At 33.4% G+C, this 23947-nt stretch overlaps 1 protein-coding gene across 1 annotated transcript; it reads right to left on the reverse strand.

The window, feature by feature from the left end:
* Nucleotides 1-1461: 1461 nt before the first annotated feature.
* LOC108209876 (uncharacterized) lies at nt 1462-23047 on the reverse strand. Its single transcript, XM_017381067.2, has 15 exons — nt 22734-23047; nt 19258-19488; nt 18143-18454; nt 17252-17359; nt 15846-16035; nt 13264-13526; nt 12586-12715; nt 11773-11834; nt 10114-10362; nt 9961-10037; nt 9427-9518; nt 6258-6340; nt 3708-3779; nt 2349-2474; nt 1462-1800 (listed from the first exon to the last, which is right to left on the reverse strand). The coding sequence occupies exons 1-15, from the start codon at nt 22860-22862 to the stop codon at nt 1753-1755; spliced, it is 2172 nt and encodes a 723-aa protein (XP_017236556.1). The 5' UTR covers nt 22863-23047; the 3' UTR covers nt 1462-1752.
* Between the last annotated feature and the right edge of the window lie 900 nt (nt 23048-23947).

Genomic DNA, 23947 nt, shown 5'->3' on the forward strand with positions numbered 1-23947 from the left:
AAGGACGTTTCAATTTATTATACGGCCAAAAATTATCCAAAACAAGTAAACATTTAGGACAAATTAAATTATAGGTGCTTGAACTATTGGCGTTTTATTATCTAAGTCCTTGAACTAGAGATTCTGTATTTGAAGTCACTTAACTATTCCGTTTTCTGTTCTAAGTCCTTCCATCTAAAAAATTCTAACGGTGTTATTCTTGAGTTTCATAGAAATCAAAGCAATTTTGAAGGTGTTAGATTCTAACGGTGTTATTCTCGAGTTTCATAGAGATCAAAACAATTTTGAAGGTTTTTGAAGGTGTTAGTAATATCAAACTCAAAATTCTAAATAGTCAAATTGAAGTTTGAGTCAATTAATCACTTCTTCCAGATCACTCGTTTCTAGCTTTATTCTCCGCCATTCTTTTCAATCTCTGCTTCTCATAATCACTTACTTTCTGGGGCTTTTCCATCACTTCTTGACCCGAATCTGACCCGGATGAATCGGTGGTCGACATTGGGGGTTTGAGTTTTAGAGCGTCTGCTAATGCATGTTTTAGTGCATCCAGCACTTTATCGCTCCTCTCTCTCGCTTTTACCTTTTACCGAGTTCACATGAGATTATCTCAATCAAGGCGTAAAAAGATAATCAGACAGAATCTCTTTCGCTCTGTTTTGCCTCTGGGTGTGTTGTTTTTACAAGCATATATATATGAAATTAGTGTCATATGAGTGTCGTTGGCAACTCAAGTTTCAATTTGACTACTTGAACTTTGAGTTTGGATATCACTAACACCTTCAAAGTTGCTTTGATCTGTATAAAACTCAAGAACCCTAGTTAACACTATTAGAATCTTTTTGACAGAAGGACTTAGATCAAACTAAAAGTTAAATGACCTTAAATATGAAATCTTTAGTTCAGGGACCTAAACAATAAAACGTCAATAGTTCAAGGACCTGTAATTTAATTTTCCTTAAACATTTATGGTCGTTTAGAGCAAGTCCAATGCTAGATGCTATATATCTATTGCTATTGCTATAATATAGCACCAAAAAGTGTTTTTTGGTGCTAAAATAAAACTTGCACTCCAATGCTAAGTTCCATAACTAGTTTCAAATTTAACCAACTCATTAACTTTTACCTAACTTCTATATAGAACCAACTCATTAACTTTTACCTAACTCATTAACTCATTAACTAGTTTCCAATTTCTAGTTAGTGATGATGTGGCAACATGGATGGATCCATCTTTGGTTTCAAATATAGAACCAAGGATGCATCTATGCATGGATGCATCCAAATATAGCACCCCTTTGGAGTTGAGTTTTTTTACTTTTGATGCTATAATATAGCAATAGAACCAAGTATAGCATTGCATTGGAGTTGCTCTTATATAGGCTATAGTGATTTCTTGCATTATGTCATTCAAGTTGATAAATGATACATAGTTAAACGTAGAATAGATAAAATCATTAAAACTACAGATTAAATTTTTTTCCACTTCTATTTATATTATAATTTGCAGGCAATAATCTTGCATTACATTTCCGTCAAACCACAACATCTTCTAACTGAGCAAAAAATGGAACAACGAACTTCGAGTTCATCTGTTAACTATCTATGCGAGGAGTGGATAAATATCTCAGGCAGACCTAGAGACAGGACAGGGCCACCAAATATACAAAAGCCGGACTAATGGTACACAGATGAGTTCTTCATATTCCACAAAAACAAAAGTGAAATGATGCACAAATGACTGTACCAGGGGATCTACTCGTCTTCGTCTTCCTCTTCCTCTTCAGATGCCTCATTAAGCCACTGCCACAAAATTATAAACATATGAGGCCTACAAAATAAACAATGTACACCTAGATGACTAATCCATGCCCCAACTGTAAATACGTCGCACAAGTGTCAAAATTACGTTTTAAAGATATATATCAGCTTTCTTCTAGTGCATGTAAAACGGAAGCCCAGCAAGTAAAGAAATAAACAGGGATATTCAAGATTGCCGCAGCAACTGCCAGCTAGCATCCTTTGTTTTGATGCATAAGCTTATGATGAAGGCCCAAAATGTATGTATAGAAATGACAAAAATTAGTCCAACAAGTTGCCCAGTTTTCCCAAAGACCGAGGAGCCATATGATATAAACTACTGGATTTCTTGAGAAACATTTACTAGAAATCTACTATGTTAAGTTCTCCGGCAAAAGATGACCAGGGATTTGTGTTCACAGAATCCCAATTACAAGATAAGTTAGAATACAATGTTCTTGTAAATTGTACAAATGATGTTTTAATTATATGGTTCCATACAAATGGTATAAATATATAAAAAAAATGAAGAGGTGCAACAATATGCTTACTCGGATGAATTTTTCGCATTTTTTGACGAAAACTTTATCAGATTCCTCTGCTTCTTCTTTCTCGGATGCCCAGCTTAGAATGGCCTCTTCTTGTATAATTTCTTTGTCATACAGAAGATGCAAAATCTGTATTTGATGAACAAGGGTAAGACTAACCAAATGGAATCATTGTCATCATCAAAAGAATCCTTTATCAAGAAAATTGAGATTATGAGAATATATACAAGAGAAGAGAAAGAAAATTGGGATTGTTGGGCGGTTCCTAGTTGTATACAACAGCCAAGTCCAGTATTTGGTTCCCCTAGGTGAGTTACAAGTAGTACACAGCAGGCTTAGACCTTGTGTGTGGACCTCTAAAGCCCAATTACTAACATTTAGTCGTTCAAGTTTTTCAATTAAGTCCACTACATGTAGAAATCAATACTTAATGAGCTAAAATTGTTAGTTCATTACTGGAGTCTGTTCTTTGTAGATCATCAAGAAACAATCACCAATACAAAGACTTTTCTATCACTTACCATAACTATATTACTTGCAATTTTATAGTACTACTACTCAGCGATTAGGAAATTTCTTCAGCCAAACAGCAGTAGTTTAAGTTGAGTCTGCTGATTTAACACAACAAGAATGTGATAGTATGATGATGTCCTGTGCTTACACTACATTCTCAAACCTGAATATCATCAGCTAATTAATACCATTATCTACATTAGAAGGCTGAAAAATGAGAATCACATTTCTAGTATGTAGTTAACAGTCAATGTCTGCCCAATAGAGAGAGGAGTTGGTTTTTCAATGACTACAGGGCGCAAACCAGAAAGAAAAACGTACAACTGAGCATTTTTATATCAAGAAAAGAAACAGGTTTTCCACTAATCAGTAAAATCAGTTGCATCGGTCAAAGAAATATAACAGGGAGATCTATGTCACTCTTGACTTGGGTACGAAATGTTGGACACGACCCATATCCGAGTTCGTACCCAGTGTCAACTCGAAAAATGTGAAAATTGGGGACTTGGGAAACTGTCCTATTTTTGGACATGGTTCCTGGGACATGTTATAATAAGCATGGCAGGTAGATACCTTAACCAAAATTAACCATCAAATTCAGCTTAAACACAATTTTATAAAGAATTTTGTAAATCGGGGATCTTCTCTGCTTATTTTTAAATTTTGCTTCTTTCTTTTTGCTCAATTTTTTAATTTTGCATTGTATGTTCAAATTATATTGTGGTCTTCAAGTTGGTCAAAGTGTCCACATTTCAGTCAAATGATCTGACACAAAATAAGTGTCGTGTCCAAGTGTCAAACACGGAAACACGGGTACGTTACCTAAAAGTAAAATAGAGGAAATAATACCTGTTCAAACAACACGGCATATTCCCTGGCTGAACCCATGCAAATATCTTCAAATTTCATTATTACTTCAATCTGCATCGACTCATAAATAGATGCACCGTTAGTCGAAATTGAAACATCTTTGATCTTATATTCTAACACAAACAACAAATAAAACAGAAAACCTAAGTTAAATTGTTGTTTCATTTAATTAGCACACAAGGTCACAGCAGTACAATATGATTACATCCTTGCATCCTCAGTCAACTTTATTTTTACTTTATACATTCCACAAACTAAATCTATGCTACTCTATACAAGACCAACTTTTACGGCAGCATGTGAGAATAATATGCCCACTTTTATGGTACATAATTGTACATGAAGTTCTAACGTTCCAAGCATTAATATATAGTTACACTCTTATACTATTTGGGCAGTACTGTGTAATTTATTAGGCCACTTCGCACTATCATTTAAAGTACTGAACTAAATATATAATCCACAAGAGTAAATTGTCCATTATTAAATTGAAAGGCGGGGGTGCATTTATGAGCCATGACACAAAGTTGGCAACATAATATACTAATGCTTTTGTAATTGTCAATTGTGTGTACCAAATTATATATATACAGAGTCTGATATCTAATTCTTCTCCACCCGAGTGTGATGAGGGGCATTGTAGCTGGTATTCATATTGAAATGAAATGGTTGACAAGAATGAATATCAAGTTGGCCTATGCCCAAATTGCAATGAAGATAGACTATAAGTTGAAGGTGAGATAAGAGATACAAATAATTGACCTGACTCCCAAGGAAAAAGAGGTAATTCCATAAATTCTGAATCAGAACAGATACATAGACTATGTAGATAGCACCAGTAGATTTAAACCAGTTGGTGTTGCTGTATGTGTACCCAAACGGCAGAGGGAAAGTGATTTGGGGAGAAGTCTTGTCTACAATGCTGAAATATGTTTCGCAAATTACAAGTGAACTTAAATAATTAAGGTCACAAAATATTATTACGGTTTTCTGAAACTAAGATAATTATAAGAGTTCTTTTTGTCTAAAAAAGTATGTGTGTGTATGAAAGTGATCAAAAGAAACCAAAATTAAAATAGAAACTAGAAACAATCTAAGCCCTTATATCTTTCTAGTCTAATGGCCCCCTAGAAGGCACCATACATAATTAAAATACACCCTTCCATGATCCATCTAATATCCCAAACAATCCCCTCCATTTCTAATTTGATCTTTCCATCAATCAGTGAGTTCTTATTTTGAAATCTGACTTCACTGTATTTTTCTGCATCTCTCAGCAATCAATTTGCATTCCATATGTGCTATATTTTGACGCAATTTAGGAATTTTTTTTTATTTTGGTTTCTACTTTTAATTTTAATTAGGTATCCAATTGCTCAAATACAAACCAAAATTAAATGAAAATAAAAAACTAACCTAATGACACCCTTGGAGCAAGTCCAATAGATTACCTAAATGAACTCCTAAACTCATATTTCGGTGATGTATCAAAAAATAGGTACTCCAACACTATCCTAGTGATTACCTAAATCACTAGCACATCCCCAAATTTCCTAGCCATTACCTATTATTTAGATAACCTCTAGCCATTACCTATTTAATATTTATGAATAAAAATTTTTTCTACCCCCTTTCTTTATCTTTTCCCCCTTCTTTCCCTCAAATTTATTATTAAAATAATAATAGGGAACAAAAAATAGGGTTTGCTATTGGAGTTGACACTAAAAGTATATTGCCTAAATCACTAGGACTCATCATTTTATATTATTAATAGATAATGAGATAAGTAACCTATTGGACTTGCTCTTGGAAGTCATCACACACAATTAAATACACCCCACAGATGATCCCACATAATTCCCTTCATTTCTAATTTGATTTTTCCCGTCAATCGGTGAACTTTTTCTGAACTCTGACTTCACTTTATTTTTCTTCATCTCCCAACGATCAATTTGCATATATGTGCTATATTTCGATGTTATTTAGAGAATTTTTTATTTTTATTTTTATTTTAATGAGGTTTGTAATGGAGCGGGACCTATATATATATATATAGATAGATAGATATAATAATTTATAAAACTTTAAAAGTTGTTTACCAACTAAAACCATAAGCTAAAATATAAGAATAGATGACAAATCAACACTAGAGTTCTAGCCCATAATATAACCTACGTGTGATTACATAAAGCCAAAAAAAAAATTCTTTCATTCCCTCCAAGATAACTATTGCTTAAAACGGGAATATTTTACCCCATACAAAGTTTAACTAGCTTCCAAGTTTCTGTCTGATGGATGTTACAAGAACAATCTTCCGCCAAAAAAGAATGAAATGATTCACAGGGACTAAATTTGCATGAGAATCCAGCATAATAGAAATACAATCCATTGGTAAATTTTTAAAAGAATTTATAATACGATAATACGATGCTGGTTTTACTTATTCCAAAATTTCTGCCCAACAAACATATATTAAACATGATAAATTTAACAAGCAATACACAGTTACCAAGTTGGATGCATACTGACCTCCTCATCTATGGTTAACAGGTACGACTTTAGAAGCGTTTTCCACTTGGCCAAAACTTTGGCAACATTTGTAAAAAGTTCACCTGCAAGATGCATTACATTACAACTGCAGAAATGGTGTGAAGTAATTTATCTTAATTTAAAAGAGCATCTACTATTTAGATATGGCATCTGAACATACAGTCCAAGTGGAACTAAATCCTTTTCATGAAAGAGGACAAAGTAATGGAGCTGTTAAAAGACGAAAACTAATTCTTACAGCTTTTACCCCCCCCCCCCCCCTCCCCTCCCCTCCAAGGAAAATATTTTAATATGGCTAATACATTTCTCTAAGGTGGTTCCTAAAAAACGCACAAAACTAATTGAACGTCTGGATAAAAGCATAGCCACATAGGTCTCCTAGTAACAGCTGCCTCTGGCACATGTTGTATCAACATAAATAACACTCTAATTTTACGTTAAAAGTGTTAGACAAATACCACACTTCTATACATATAGGCTTCTACAATGTTAGATGAACTAATGCACACAATGATGTATTTAGTTCAATAGTTAATTTGCTACTATAACGGTTAGATCTCTTAAATCAAATAGATCAGAACCGTGAGATTGAAATGCTACTAAAGGTCTAATGTCTGAATCCCATCACCAACAGAGTAACATTATACATTTATATCAGTAGTTCTAGACACAAACAAAATGTATTATATTTTATTTGAAAATTATGTTTAATTGTTGACATTATTATTAATTAACTTATATACATCTTAAAATATACATACATATTATATATATATATATATAGGGTCCTACTCCAGTACAAACTCCTTAAGGTACAAACATACAAACCAGTGATTATGATAATAATATTTAGTGATTAGTAGTTTTTAGCAATCACTAAAATATACTCGTGATTGTGGATTTAGTGATTCAGTTCAAACATTTTAGTGATTGTTTGTACGTTTGTACTGTATATATATATATGGGTCATGTTCAAGAGGGAACCATTAAACAGAGAACCCAGAGAACCCTTACCTTATTTCTGGTATTAGTTAGGGATCTGCAGCAGAACCGCACATGAATTTTTTTTATTTATGTATCATATTTTAAAATTACTTCTGAACACGCACATCGATGCAAAAAAACATGTATTTAGATTTAGATCCTGAAAATCTATGTAAATATAGGGTTATGCAGCAGAACCTTAGTGGTTCTATAATTTAATTTTAAGCATTGGTTCTCTCTTGAGCGCGACTCATATATATATATATATATAGGCTCGTGATCAAATACAAATTACCCCTTAAATAAAAACTAAAAACCAGTGCAATTTAGTCATATTCTCTTTAAAATTTAGTGATATTCCTCTTAGAATTTAGGTATTGTGTTACATAAATTGGTGAAAACTTCTGGAAACGGTGAAAATCTCTTCACGTTGTCGATTCAGGTGGTGGTGGCGGTGGTGGAGATAGGGGAGGTGAAGGTGGAGATGGAGGAAGGTTGAGTTTAGCGGAGGTCGGGGCAACCATAACCGTTGTGTCGTTATCGGGTGGAGAGCGAGCTTGAAGCAGGGGGTTAGGCAGTGGCGGCTCCACCGTGTTTTGAAGTAGAACTGAGTTGGGAAAAGATGTATGAACGGGGGGCTGAAGGAGGTGGAAGCAGCGGCCAAGATCGGCCTGATGAAGATGGAGGTGGAGGTGGAGATTGTATTGTTAGAGAAATAATAGAGGTGGACATGGAGGTGGTGGTTATGGAGGGGGGTGTTGCGGCATAGAGGTGGAGGTGGTGACGACGGAAGCGACGATGGAGGTAGAGGTGGGGTTGGTGAAGATGAAGGTGGAGATGGGGTTGTTAAAGAAATTAGTGGTGTTTGCTTTAGGATTTAGTGACATTTCAGCTTGGCTTTTAGTTTGTTGAATAAGAGGGGTTTGTAGTGGAGTAGTACTATATATATATATATATATATATATATATATATATATATAATAATAAAAAAGACCCATGCGACGACACGGGTTATAAGCTAATACACACACACACACACAATTTCTTCATTGTATGTCATGTTGAAAATAGTGATGCCTTTCCAATTCCAGATTCTGAAGTAAAACATTAACCATAATTAGTAGCTTAAACCATGTGCCTTCCACCCAACTATTGCGAGTGACACAAAAACCATGATTGTCACGTCGATGAGTCGATAGAGGTCCAGCTTGTCGACTAGTCAACTAGTCGCAGACTAGTCGAAAAGTTAATAATAATTCATTAAATAATATATATCTTATAGACGTTGTTTCCTAACAAAATTCTAACACTCCAATTCTCATATGTATATCAATCACAAAATAAATATGTTAATTACAAACATGTATTTTTTTTTCCCCTTTCATGTACACACATTAACACACTACACACATAAACACAATGATTGTACCAATATAACATATATATAAACATATTACACTACATATACTACATGTATATTCAGTTTTAATCAACTTATGCATATATAAACACATAAACACATAAACACACAAAGATCTATAAAGTTAGATTAACATGTTTGATTATTGCTGATTTTGAGCAGGTTCATAGAATATTTGTTATTTTCATTTTAATTTTTGATTGAATTTTGTACTTATTTACCGACTAGTCGACCTCTCCGGTCGATTTTCTCAAGCCGACTAGTCGCGTGCCGTGAAAACAATGATATTGACACAAAAAATTGTATGCAAATCCCATTAGAGAAGTATTAAAGGACAGATCGTATACAGCATATGAGAAGCAATATATCCATAGTCAGGAGTATATGTGTGATAGTAAATTTAAGGATAACAGGAAATCAGTCTGAGCTAAACAAGGAGTTGTACATCACATACATAACAGAGCAAGTGAGCAACCTAGAATTGGCACAAAGGCTAGGAATATTTTCAGCAGAACGAAACATATAAACTACATAGCCTAAAATTTTTCCTTTGATGTTATTGTCATTTAATACTACTGCAGGATTTACATAAATGTTTTTGAGATGAACCAAGTGAAATAGAACAAAAGTTTAACAGCATAATACACTAAAGTAATGACTAATTTGCTTAAATTTAAACGAACACAAAGCCTAAAACAATTCAAAAAGATGCACAGAAGAGAAGAGACCTATTATAATACTTACTAGCTGTATTATGCTGCATATCTAGTGCCAGTTTCATCACTGAATAAAATAAAGCACTGGCACAGTCTAGAGCAGTCATGTTGTATGACAACCTGATGCAATAAAGAGTTCAACAGAGAAATTGTAAGATAGAAAGAAAGTATGATTAGGAGATTATCATAAGGACAAACACACTCAAAAGAAAACCATTGAGATATTTAAATCATCTTAAGATGCACAAGAAGAAACTTCAATGAGAAAAATCCTATCCTCTCGAGATCAGGATAACCATTTCACAAAGAAACTACAAAATAAAAATGCCTAACAATAATTTTTAGTCCGGATATTAATTAATTATCTTGCAGACAAAATCTTTTTACTGTAATGTTAATATACGGTACATGTTTACTTCAACTGTTTCAACACCATTTCCATGCACAGAACAGAGTGAACATATTATATGATTCGACTTCGTGCATTACAAGTGGTACATCCCTGTTAATACGATTACATATCTAAAAATATTATGCCCTAATAAAAGTATCTCTCTCATACCTCAGTGAGTTTACTTCTAAAATGATATGATCGTTTTTTACGTCTTCCTCCACAGCTCTAAGGAAAGTTGCTTCAACCTACAAAGAGAATATGGGATATGAACTTCAGTTTAGACCATGTAAACTTTGTAACTATGTTCTTGTAACAACAAACCTCTTTCTCAAAATATGTAGCTTCATCGTTAACATCCGTATCAGAATCATTAGTCACAGATTCAGGTTCCAACTCCCCTGAAGGTGGAAGAATATTCTCATCATGAGTTAATAAATCAGGATCACCATTTGCAGCTAGCATTATTGCAGCAAGTTTATCAGCAGGTATTGGTGCCACCGAGTGTCTCCATTCTTCTTCAAGGGCCGCTTCATTAAGTGACCAAATGAAGCCGACCCCATTGGTACCAACCTGGTAGAGCAATTAATTAAACAATAAATCTATATAACAGTGGCCTATTGTGAAATTTAATGGTGTATACCTTGAGACACCTCTGTATAAAGAGACACAACATTCAACCATGATTAATGAAACACAAATAAATGGTTGGGATGTGCAAAATCCACAAGTAAAGAGACAGCTACACACTTAAAGGCTAATAACCAGAGAAGTTAAAATGGCAAAAATATGAGGTGAGAACAGTAGTGAAGATAGAATCACAAGAGATATTACTTCACCGAAAACAAAATATTCAGGACATCAAAGATGATATTTTTTATTTTTTTTTACCAATAATCTTGGTCTAGCGGGTAACTATGATGTGCATTGCTACAGTCAAAATGCCATTCTTGAGCAAGAACCCAATTTGTCATTAAGATTCCAACAAAATATAGTTAATTGTGCCTTCAAATTGTTATGTGCTAGATAAAAAAAAAAAATGAGAGACTATGTTTCCTACATGTAATTATGTAAACAGAAAAGAACTTAAGCAGAGTACAGAAAATGATTAGATTTCTTCTAATTAAGAATTCACCTAGCTTCACAGTTATAGAATAATAAATTCCAAGGTATTAATCATATTTTAACAATTAATTTAATTGAGACATTGTGTGTGTTCCTTTATTTTTAAGATGTGACTTCTGAAATCTTATCCACGAAATTTTCCCAAATCCCTAAAGCTAGACATTCTGATAGAGCAGCAGGGTTACAGACCCATTTCAAATGAGCAGGAGAAAAGTTATCAGGAACAGCCTCTTAGTTGCACACTTCTGAGATAATTTAATACTAAACAAGTAGCAAATAGTGAAATAGATATGGAGCAAGATCTAAAATAAAGCCAACAATACATTTGACGAGTTCCGTATTGTTGTAACTATCCATATTGAATATGATCCAGATATACAGTAGAAGGATATATCATTAGCAAGTATACCATAAATTTATACATAAGAAGTAGGGAAAATAGCTGTACATTTATAGCGTAATGATATTAATTAATAAGCCGCAAGCCGCTTATTATTAAAATCTTAGCTGCAGCAGATATTTTTACTATATTAAAATGAATACTCACATTTTTACTTGTGTTTTTCTACTGCTTTTCTAGTGCTCCTTACGTATATGCAAGATTTTACTTTAAATGATAAATTTGCTTTAGTTCTAGGTCTTCACTGCATTGTAGAAATTCAATTAATGCATGTGATTCTATATTCTTTCCTGTGTCAATAATAATTAAGTAACTCACTAAAAGTAGACGGTATGAACATATAAACATATACTATTATTGTAAGACTTGACATAGCTGAAACCAAAAAAATAACACAGATGGACAACAGGCTTGAGGTTCGGCTAGCGCGACAATATCTACATCATGTACAGACTAACCTCCGATGTAGTACAAGCATCCATCTCAGATGAATCATTCCTGATTGCGCCATTAGCTATGGCTGCATACCAAAAATTTAAGATAATTTATCACACAGGAAGCTATCAGCTACAATTGTTCAATTTAGTTTCCCAGTGATTTGAATATATGTCTCTTCATTAAAAGTCAGATAGTTTGACAGTATGACATGCCCATAGACAGCAAATTCAAAAGGGGAGAAAGTTGTACGGCAGGAAACCACATACAAGAAAATAATAGATACTAAAGACAATATAGAAACCCAATATAGAAGTAAAAAAACTAGGGAGTTTTTAAAATTTCAGTAGATGGGATAGGTGGTCCTCTGAACAACATCGCCTACATCAAGCACGAGTGTAATAATAGAAAAGTAACAGTTTTTATCATTCCTTCACGTGATTGTTTGATTAGTGATCTACAATGTTGCTCATCTTTGTAGCCACATTGTCAACCATCATTAAGTGGGGGTAAACTAACTCTTCCTGGATATGTGAGGGACCAATGCTAGTATGGGACTGCTATATAATTAGAACAGGAAACCTGAGAGTGAAAACTTTATGCTATTTAGTTTAGCTCATTCAGATACTCTGTGTATCTAGTAAAATTAATATGCATGTCTCGTCATTGTTTTCAACTTTTCCCAACTCAGAGAAAAGGGTTCCTAATCAGGTTGTACAACTGAAAGAGACAGTCATACACTTCACTCCCACTGCTATCACTCGCGCTTGCATATCTTTTAGAAACGGAATAATCAATGATGTGCATAAGGAAAGATCAAATTCATAGGGACTTACGTGAATGCTCAGCTACCCCACTGCTATCATCTGCGTATTCCAGCTCCTCGTCACTGTCTTGGTTGATCGGCTGCCTTAACAAAGACACTTTAGAGTAAGCAGGAACAACAAACTGCTCCCCAATGACAACCTGCATACGTACATCACATTGTATTAATGAATCTGGATTGACATTGAAGATGACATACCATTGATGGATCTGAACTAGAAGTATCAAACATTTGGCTATAAAATTCCTCTAAATGGACGCAGTTTCAGAGGATCAAGCACTTAGAAATAATATATATGGGTTTCACCAGATAGTGCAATAAAAGAATATGTGGAAAAGAAAAAGCTCGCCAATTTAAATCCCCAAAGACGCAAAGCTCATATTTTGAGACAATAAACATAATCGTAATTGCACACCAGTAACTTTGGCACCAAGTTGAGCATAATATGCTAAATAAGTTCAGTATATATATTAACGAATATATATACACAAAGATCGAGATAACACCATCAAGCACCCTATCTAGCAATGGCGCTCCCATGTACAAAGCATTTGGTGCTGCTTTTACCATTTAACCCGTGCAGAGGTGTGCATGTTTTCATTTTTAACATAACTGCAGTTCAGCCAGGTGTCAACAAAATTTAAAAAGATGTCATTTGAAGAAAGTTGGAATAGCAACTACCACATACCTTGAAAGAAAGAACAACACCAGGCTCCAAAACTGCTCCAGCTTTTAATATAACCCCATCACATATTATTGCATGCTTTAGTTTGCAGCCATCTTCAATAGTAACATTATGCCATATGTAGCAACCCTCTATGGTAACATTGGATCCAATACAACAACCTTCCCCAACAACTGAATTAGAAATTGCAGTTTTATTCCCAATAGTAGTGCCATTTCCAATTACAGTAGAAGGACCAATCTGTGCAGAACGTGATTGTCCTACCTCTGACACAAAAGAAGTTTTAAGATAGTTAAAAACCATCTCAGAATTGCACAGATAAATAAAACCACCTATTTCTGCCTAATAAGAAGATGAAAACAGAATATGCTCCTGGTAATAGAAATTAGCTTTGCTCAATAAGCACAGAAAATCATAATAGACTTGTAACCCATTTATACATAAATCAGAAAAAAAAAGATATCATTAACATCTTACAAGTATATTCCATGACCATATACCCCAAGATAAAAGATCAAGCTAACTGTAACTGTTTAATACTAAAACTCACAATTATTTCTTCGTACATTTACGAGTACCCCCAAATATTAATTACAATATAATTTTCCTATAGGATGATGTATTTTGGTATGGAATGAGTATTTCACCAGGTCTGCAACTGAAGAAAAAAAATGACATTTCATATTTATATCAAGTCAAATTTAGTGGAGAACCACAAACCTGTGAGTTACATGAGAGCCAAAACGTTTCTTCACTTTCTTTATATTTTTACAGTCTGCAATTTTTGTTCTGCAGAACCTTGGCTTCTCACGTTTATTGCAATTTTTGTGGTTCTCATTTGAACCCTATCCTTATATTATACTTCAACATAAACTACTCTACTGCCAGCTCTTCTGCAATTAAAATTATACAGGCAGTAGTTCAGTCTTCTTATCATTTGATACGGATTCCTATATTATTTTTTTGAAGATCTTATTTCTTTTAAATCCGTGTAAAACTGATTATTCACTGAAACAATCAGCAATCATGAGAACACTAAAATAGAGTAACGGACGAGAACTTCCAGGATATTTTGTTATCACAAGCAGACCAAATTCTTTTTGTGGGTGGTACCCAATGTCTCACCTAGCCAAGTGCTCCTGATGGTCCTTATAACTTTAACCTCCTAGATACGACATATAATCCATTGCTTATAAATCAGCTAAAAGAGATTACCTATAGCCATGTAAAGGAAGATTGAATGTAACCATGAATTTATTCAGTCTGCTTATTTTTCAATTGTAGTGTCTAATATTTAATCTTTTAGATAGTTTATTTCTTTTCAATCATCATGTATATCTTTGTTTAAAAGCTAACAATCAGTAATCATGATAACACAGTGATAGAACCACTGCCAAAAACTTCCAGAACATATTGTTACCACAATAAACCAACTTCTATTTGAAAGTGGTACTCAATGCCTCACCTTGCAAAGTGTTCCTCATGACCCTTAGTCCAAACACGGTTGACCTTGTACATGTAACATAGTCCACGGAGAGAATTTGCCTATAGCTATGCTTAACTTAGCAATAGAATATACTGCATAATCAATTCCTACCAACAGCAAAAGGATGTCTAAAGGGATAACACATAAAAGTACGTGTAAGGTTTTCTAATAGGTTAAATTCAGAAAATCGACATATCCCTCAATCTAGAAAATGAAGGAATCAATAGCTCTATGCCCTTTTAGGTGGACATAAGGGAGTAGTGTAGTGTAGCTCCATTCCAAGGGTTCAATATCTTACCAACCCTCTTAGCTATAGGACCACCAAAGGAGCTCAAACAAGAAATTAAACTCGGACAAGACACTAGATAAGCTATAGGAACTAGAAAGAGTATAATATTTACGATCCTCTAAAGTATCGGTATCAAGGAGAGGAGACAGATATCATGCTTAATAGATTACAATATTTTATAATAAGTTTACATCATAACTAGACTTCCGCCTCTTATTGTAAATAAGTTCTAAATAAACTGTTAAATGGTATCATAATCATAAATGACTGTACTTACTAAGATAAAGACAATCAAGTATCATCAAATAGCTGCTTATACTTCATATTAGGTAATATAGTTAAAAAAAATATCTAAAAACATAAAATTAGAACGACTGCATTTACCCTAGCATCCTGCAGCATACACTGTTATCTAGATTCTAGAGACCTCTCCTTCAACATTTATCTAAAATTAGCATATATCATATGCATAGCATCCCTGAAACCCAATTCACACACAAAATATTCAAAAACACATGCCTTAGATCACAAACAACCTTTAGCCAAAAGTAAAGTCTATTATCTAAGTAAAAACTATATGCCTCTTCCAAAAATAAGAGCATTCCGAAATATCATCACAAACCTGTCCAGGATATAGACAAGCCAACAGGCAGGAATATGTAACAAAGTACAGATAACATTAGACTGTCTGCAGCAAACATGCTTTACCGATAACAAAAGCATAATAGATACTGCTTATACATAGCTAGAATAATGAGCTGGTCTTACAATAGTTATAATATTCAAGTAAATAGCTAATTTGATCATTACCAGAAGCCCGGTACATGCCCTGTCTTTCAAGTTTTGTTGCTGAATTTTTAAAAAACTGCACATCTGGTACCAAAGGATAAGTCCACCTCTGAATTATGTCCTTGCTAATAGCATCATAGCTTCGATAATTATCAATTCTAGCAGCATAGCTTGAACGAATTTCATAGGTAAAAATTTTGTAACCCATAATCTGAAAGCAGACATTTATGCAGAGAATTAGATTTATAGAAAAGCATCACTTGACAGATTAAGCAAGCAACAGGTATGATATAACCTTTTTACATCCTCTTATGATTTCAAATTTCATTGCTAACCGTGAGAGATAATTATATTCTCACTTGACACTTTAGCTTTAGTTAATCTCAGCAGGAAACTAATATATCTAATCAGAAAACAAACAACTAATATTGTAAAACATCAGATTGCAGACTACCTTAATTTTAAAACAGTTTACCTACTCACCCGTAATATGTGGAATATCAAAGTTAAGACTATGCTGAATTATAATTAGTACAGATTTCCAAATCCTAATCATCTATTTGGTTTTTGTTCTAATTTGTTTAGATTATAATGCATCCATAAACAACACGAAACCGTAGAAGTATATTTTTCAGTGGAAATTTTGTAAATGCGTGTGAAATTTATATTAGATACAACTTTTGAAGCACACGTGTCTTTCCAATTACAGCAAACATTTATTAAAGCATTCCGCTATTAGTTCAATTACTGTCTAATATTTGTTTGATCGAAGACTATAAAGAAACCACAAAGTCATCTGACTAGGAGGGAAAGGAGTATCAAAATTATGAATTCGGAACCAAAACTCAAGATATCCAAACCAAAAAAATGAGTAGCAACAAAAAGTGGAAAAGGCGTACTCAATTTACATTAAGTGATAGTGGTGATCTATGTTACTCTGACTCGTCAGTTTAGATCGCCATAGTGTCGCATAGTTGGACACTCAAACATGACACTTGCTCAGTGTAACTTAAAAGACCACATAACATGACTTGTGATGCAAATATAAAAACATGATAACAAAGAGAGGAGAAACAGATAAATAAATAAAAAGGCACGAAGAACTCAAGATGACAACATATTATATTTATTTATTTTAAAAAATTGTAGTAAGAAAAAGATAGCTAAATATTTTTGTACTTTTCTTAACATTGTGTGCTGTCTGTCATAAGTATGCGTTGTTACAATAACAGAACTAAGTTGAGGAAAGATCTACGATCTGCCAGTCATGTTTCATTTTCCAAGTCTTACACTCCAAAGTTTTAAGATACAAGTATCTATGTACACACACACACACACACACACACGCATGTTAACATAGTTAACTAGAAGCCATTTAATGCAGAACACGGTTGTAAATAGACAGATGTATAGTGTACAGTACATACATCATCTTGAAGCAATCCCTTGAGGAAATGACGACGTATATGCTGATAGTCAAAATTGTCATTGAAAAGAATGAGAACTTCTGGACTGCAGATGTCTATATAGCAATCCTGCAGAGAACAGAGTAATAATAATAACGATATCGCCAATAATAATAATAACGCTGTTTCTAGTAATAGTATACCTGCCAACATAGATATATTGTTTGTATTACTAGACAGAAACTACTTGAATAAATGTGTTAGCTCAGCCTAGGACACATACAAGAGATCAACACAACAACTATAAATATAAACCAAATGGAGCAATGAAAAGTTGCGAAATATTACCTACTTCCAACATCGAAGTTACATATAAAAGGATCATTAGACCCCTAACTGTAGAACCTATGGAAACTATGCTACAATAGAAATAAACACAGGGTCTGCAGACTCTGCACAACATGCTATTTCACCCTGACAACCTTATTTGGTTCTGTTGGGTTGCCACATATAAAATTAACAAAATTGTGTCCCAGCTTAATCAGGAACCAACTGAGAATTATAAACACGTCTGACATCATGCAGTAGCATACTTGCAACACAAATCTTCGCATTTAAGTAGACCAATGAGTCAACTAGCACAAAAACCAAGTCAAGCAAAGAGGTGGCATTCACTTTCATACATAAGCTCCAAACACTATTAGCATATAGAAAGTATATTAAAAAGCATTCCACAACCACAAAGCAGAAGAAGTTTGCAGAAATGGTAAAAATCATTAGCCACTCGCAATTTATTTCCACACTACAAACAGAACAAAGAAAAAACAGATGCCAAGGACAAGCACATGGTGAAAGAATTTTGTTAGCCATATCTAATGAAATGAATAGTTTTTTCTTTTAAAGAACGCAAACCTGTTTGTCATTGTAGAGAGATACTGAAGCATTCTCAGAAAGCATTGCCTTGTCAAGGGTGATCCCTTTAAGATGCTCTACCTTATCTTCATAATAAAGAAGCTGCTTTGTATCAGGATCAATCGCCATAATTAGCTCATCAGTTCCTAGCCTAGATTGGTGTGTGATTGCTGAAGGCTTCGACTTTTTTATAACCATTGTCATAACTGCATTGCTGTCCTTTCTCCGCCTCTCCTTATGTTCTTGAAGTACCTCAGTAAGCGACATGTTGCTTACCGTGTCTCCACTGATAAGAATGAAATCACCGCGTATCTTTAAATGTAAAAAAGAATCTGATTAGCGAGGTTAATAACCAAAAAGGAAAAAAGACGTTCATGAGCAGGGAAAGAAGACATATTTGACATCATCAAGATGCAGCATCCAGATACTATTCAATTACGGTTAAATTAGAGAATGTTCAAGACAGCACTGGACAGAACAATTTGAAAGGCTTGGCCAAGACAAAAAAAATAAAAATAGGTAGCAGTGTCACAATTACATTGAGACAAGTCAAAATTATAAGAGGTCTGACTAACTTTCTTCTAATAATATCTTATTTTTAGGTTATCAATAGAGAAGTGTTAACTTACTTATAATAATAAGACAACAATGCTAAGTGCAGCAATGACTATAGCATGTGCACTTTCATAATAAAGTTTATTTTGTAGTGAAGTATCAAGGATATCTGTCCATTTATAGGTCTGTTACACTTTTCCAAAATCCTAAAATCAGCTTCTATCCTTCTTCCATAATATATTTATCGCTAATATCTTACATATTTCCAAATAAAATTATTGTCATTAAAGAGATAGTAATTACACACTGATATATCTGAAAATAGTATGAAAATGCACGCTTTGCATAAATAAGAACCAGTTCATTTAAGTTACATTTGAAACATTAAGGTAATATTCAAGAATATAAGCTCTATAAATACGACAGAAATTGAGGCAAATATTACTTCCTGGTTATCTGAGTTTTTACCTATCAACTACAATAAGCTCCTTCTCTTTTTAACTTCGGATGGATCTACAAAGACCATGATAGGTAAAAAGAAAAAGAAGAAAGTGACTTACCACATTTTTTTCATATATCACACGCAAAGCATCTCCTGCACTGACACAGTTGTGTGATTCTATTGTCGAGACCTTAAAATTTGGTTGGGTAAGCCACTTGGTTGTCTCCAAATAATCAGTAACTTGTCTTACATGAGCACAACAGAAAACAAAAACTTCTTCAACTCCAGCAGATTCAAGCCAGGCCAGGGTGTAATCTATCATCGGAACATTGACTATCGGTAACAGCACCTTCAATAGCAATAACCGGCATCACAAGAACAAAAATTGTTAGCATTGATTAAACATATGAGCAACCAAACAATTATTTAATTTAATTACTGCCAAATGAACATCACTGCAACCCGGAAATATATGAAAAACACCCAAACATAATTATTAAGGCTGGAAAGACTTGTGTATATAATGCTAATCCTAAATTTCGTCCTTTTTTATAAGTATTCGAAAACTATGAATGTGCATTAAAACATAGAGAGGTGCATTTTACAACTTTAAAATTGTTCAAATAAAATACTATTGTTGGCATTAATAGTTTAACAAAAACTATATATAGCCTAATATATACATACATAAATCAAAATTATCATAGTACTCCCTCTGGTTCATTATATAAGTCGTTTGACTTTTTACGCGTAACTTTAGGGGCTTTGACCATATAGTAAAAATTAATATTTTTGTAAATTTTTTTCTGAATAAAAATATAATATATATAAATATTTTTATTCAGAAAAAAAAAATTAAAATACCAGTTTTAGATATGTGGTCAAACCTTCTAAAGATGCGTGTAAAAAGTCAAACGCCTTATATAATGGACCAGAGGGAGTACTTGACTACTTGCTACTTATACCGAGTGTGTATACTTTTTAGAGAGAGATCATCATTTCTAATAAACTCTATTATTTTAAAAAAATATTTCCACAAATTACTTGCAAAATTTTAAAATCAAACTATCAGTGCTTCCAACAATAGAGGTCTTACATGTACTAATTAACACTAAATTTTAATAAAGGTTCCTGCTTGGATACGTAACAAAATTTCATATCACTACTAAGATAACCTTATAAACAAAAACAATAACAACGAACTGCAAAAGAGAGGCAGGGTAAAAGTGCACCATAAGTTATGCTTGCAAGTAATATATGAAAACAATTGATTTGGAAATTTTATTACTGTCAAATGAACATCACTGCAAACGGGAAGCTACATGAGAAACACCAAAGCATAATTATTAAGGCCGGAAAGTTTTATGTATATAATTCTAATCCTAAATTTTGACCTTTTTTATTAGCAGTCAGAAAACAAGAAAGTGCATTAAACTGTATTCAATTAAGTAATCATCAGCTATATAGAGAGGTGCATCTTAAAACTTTCAAGTTGATCAAATAAAATACTATTGCTAGCATTAATAATTAACAACTAAAATCATATATAGGCTAATCACTCGTATGCAAATATCACATTTATCAGAATACTTGCTACATAGATACAGATTGTTTCATACACTTTATAGAGGAATTACCATTCATGCTCAACCATTTCTAACGAACTATTTTTTTATATAAAATAAATCGCCGCAGATGGCTAATAAAAAATTTTAAGAAAATCAAACTAGAGGATACGCACTTCCTGACTATAGAGGTCTTATATGTACTACTTAACATCTAAATTTTTTTAGTAATGGTTCCTGCTTCGAAACCTAGCAACATTTCTTATCCCTTATAATAGCATTATCAAAAATGATGACAATGAGTGCAAATATAGCTACAAACAAGAGGGAGGGGGGGCCTTAGTTATGCTTTTGAGTAACATGAGGAAACAATTGACTTTGAAACAGATATAACGTAATTGTTAAGTCTGGAAAGATTTTTTAAAATTATAATCCTAATTTCGTAATTTTCGTATTAGCAATTACAAAACTAAGAAAGTGCACTAAACTATATTTTATTTAGATAATCATCAGCTACGTAGGGAGGTGCATATTATACCTTTTAAGTTGATCAAATTAAATACTAGTGCTATTATTTATAATTAACAACAATATTATGTATAGGCTAACATATTCATACGCAAATATCACAATTATTAGAATACTTACTACTTAGATACAGAGTGTCACATACACTTTAGAGAGGAATTATCAAACATGTCGAACCATTTATTAACGAACTATATTTTTATTAATAAAAAAAAATCGCCACAGATAGCTAATAAAAATTTAAAAAAATCAAATTGGAGAATCAGAGTTTCCTTACTATAGAGGTCTTACATGTACTACATAACGCTAATTTTTTAATAATGGTCCCTGCTTGGAGACTTTGCGAAAATAATTATCCCTTCTAAGATAACATTCTAAACAAAAATCATAAAAATTTACTGCAAAAAAAAAAAAAAAAAAGCTGCCACCATGAGGATCATAAGTTGTACTTTTATTAAGATGAGGAAACAATTAATTTGGAAGATATAATTCATTATAAAACTGCAATAATATACACATTCACCGTCCAATTTCTACCCCCAGTCAAATTAACTGTAAGAAAGGATAGAAGACATAGGACAAAAAATATAGCTCATTTCCCTTTATTCCATCAGATTGGCTTTGTACAAATTAATACCAACTGATTCAATGAGAATGATTAACTATAACTGGAGGATAGATACGACATGGCATTATTTAAATAAAGCTCCAACTTAATACACATTTGCAACATGTGCCAGAGTTTACATAGTCAAGCAGAACCAAACAATATCAGGACATTCGAATAAGGGAACTCCAACTTTGATAGATCTTTGGCAAATATAGTTGTCTTTTCATGTGCATTTATTAATATACAGACCTTTCTTCACGCCATCCTTTGTTCATTAGTTTTTCCATAGCAAAATCGTTCTCCATATGGATAAATGATTAAAAACGCCAAATAGTTGTTTCCCCATAGATAATGCACTTCCTAACATTAATAGTCCATGACTCACCACACTAATGAGAACAGGATCACCACGACGAATCACGAGTACGATACATCCTAAGAATTTGGAGTATAATGCCAGTACCAATCCCACAAAACTAAACAATATCGACACAGTATATACCAAAAAGAAGAAATATCAAACCACGCCTATGTAACATATACACCATTATATGAACAATTTTCACCTCAAACAACTGAACTATATTCCACCACTCCGTAATAGCTAATTCCCGACCAGCATCCCCAAATTATAATCTGAAGTCCCTAATTGACCTTATTGCCAATTAGCATACCTATAGTTTACTCCATAGTAGCTGCCTCCAAATTAATAAGCCTAAAAATCAATCAATTCCCTCAAACAACTCAATTAACAACATAAACTTCACACACGCATTATAAATCAAATTGATATCCAACACAGAAAACACAGTGTCATAAACAGAACTAGTATAAGCATACATATGTGGAGCGAGAGGGAGGGAGGGGGAGGGAGAGGGAGAGAGAGATTACTTTGGGGCGTTCGAGAGTAATAGGGCGAAACTTTTGGGCGAAACTGTCGGCTAATAAGATAGCTTGCAATGGATCTCGAGCAAGATCCTCTTCTGCTTCATCTCTGTGTCCTCCCTTCTTCGCTCCCATCTTTGTTTGCCTTCACTGTCACCTCTCTATCTCTATCTCTCTCTCTGTGTATGCACACTTGTGAATGAACGTGTGTGTCTATATTGGGTATTGACGCAATCACTAAAACCCTCCCTCCCTCCTTCGTAATGAAAAAGTGCGAGCGACACAGGGTTGGGTGAATCAACATGAGAAGACAAAAATAACCGGGTATTTTAGTTAAAAAAATCGAAATATTAAGGGGCGTTTTACTTTGCAGGATTTTTTTTCTCTAATTTTCTGTTTTCGAATTTTCAAGATTTTCTTGAATATTCTTTTTTATAAGATTAATTAATAAAAAAACTAAGAAAACATGTTCCAAAATTTTGAATTACTTTCTAATTGAGAAAAATAAAAACATGTTCTAAATACTTTTTCTTTTGATCGACATGATATATTTGCTCACATTCCAGGCGAATTTTCTATTTGGCCCGCTTCAAACAAAATTCTAAAAAAGCTCAACATTCCTTGTATGCTTGAGTTTACGACCCTTTGATCTTAAGAACGCAAGTTTTAAGAATGAGAGTGCGCATCTCCGACCCTTACTGTCCAACCCGCTTCTTCAGGTGGAACTCCGGGTTGAGGAGTTACTCGGAATGCTGTCACCCGATGGCACTTTAGAATGCGGGGAAGATCGATTTGACTGTATATAAGATAGAAGAGGTGAAGAAAGCATTCACCGACTAACTTACTGAATCTCAAATCTTTTTTTTGTGTGTTAAATGTTCGTTTCCATTTTTGTAAGGACGTAATTAAAAGCGACATAAATTAATATAATAACATATTTTTATTAATATCAATACATATCAAAATTTTAATTTTAAATGTATGAAAATATTATATATAAAACATATTTATAATATATATTAACATTATATATTTATAATATAGGGTCGCGTTAAGAGAGAACCATTTTTTAAAATAGAACCAAAGAACCATCAAGGTTCTGCTGCAGAACCTAAATTTTAGATAGATTTTTTTAGGTAAATACAAATACATGTTTTTTTCATGTTTTTTCATCGTAGTGTGTGTTCAAAAATAATTTTAAAACATAATACATAAATGTT

This window comes from Daucus carota, chromosome 2 (assembly GCF_001625215.2).
Source record: "Daucus carota subsp. sativus chromosome 2, DH1 v3.0, whole genome shotgun sequence".
NCBI classification, from domain to species: Eukaryota; Viridiplantae; Streptophyta; class Magnoliopsida; order Apiales; family Apiaceae; genus Daucus; species Daucus carota.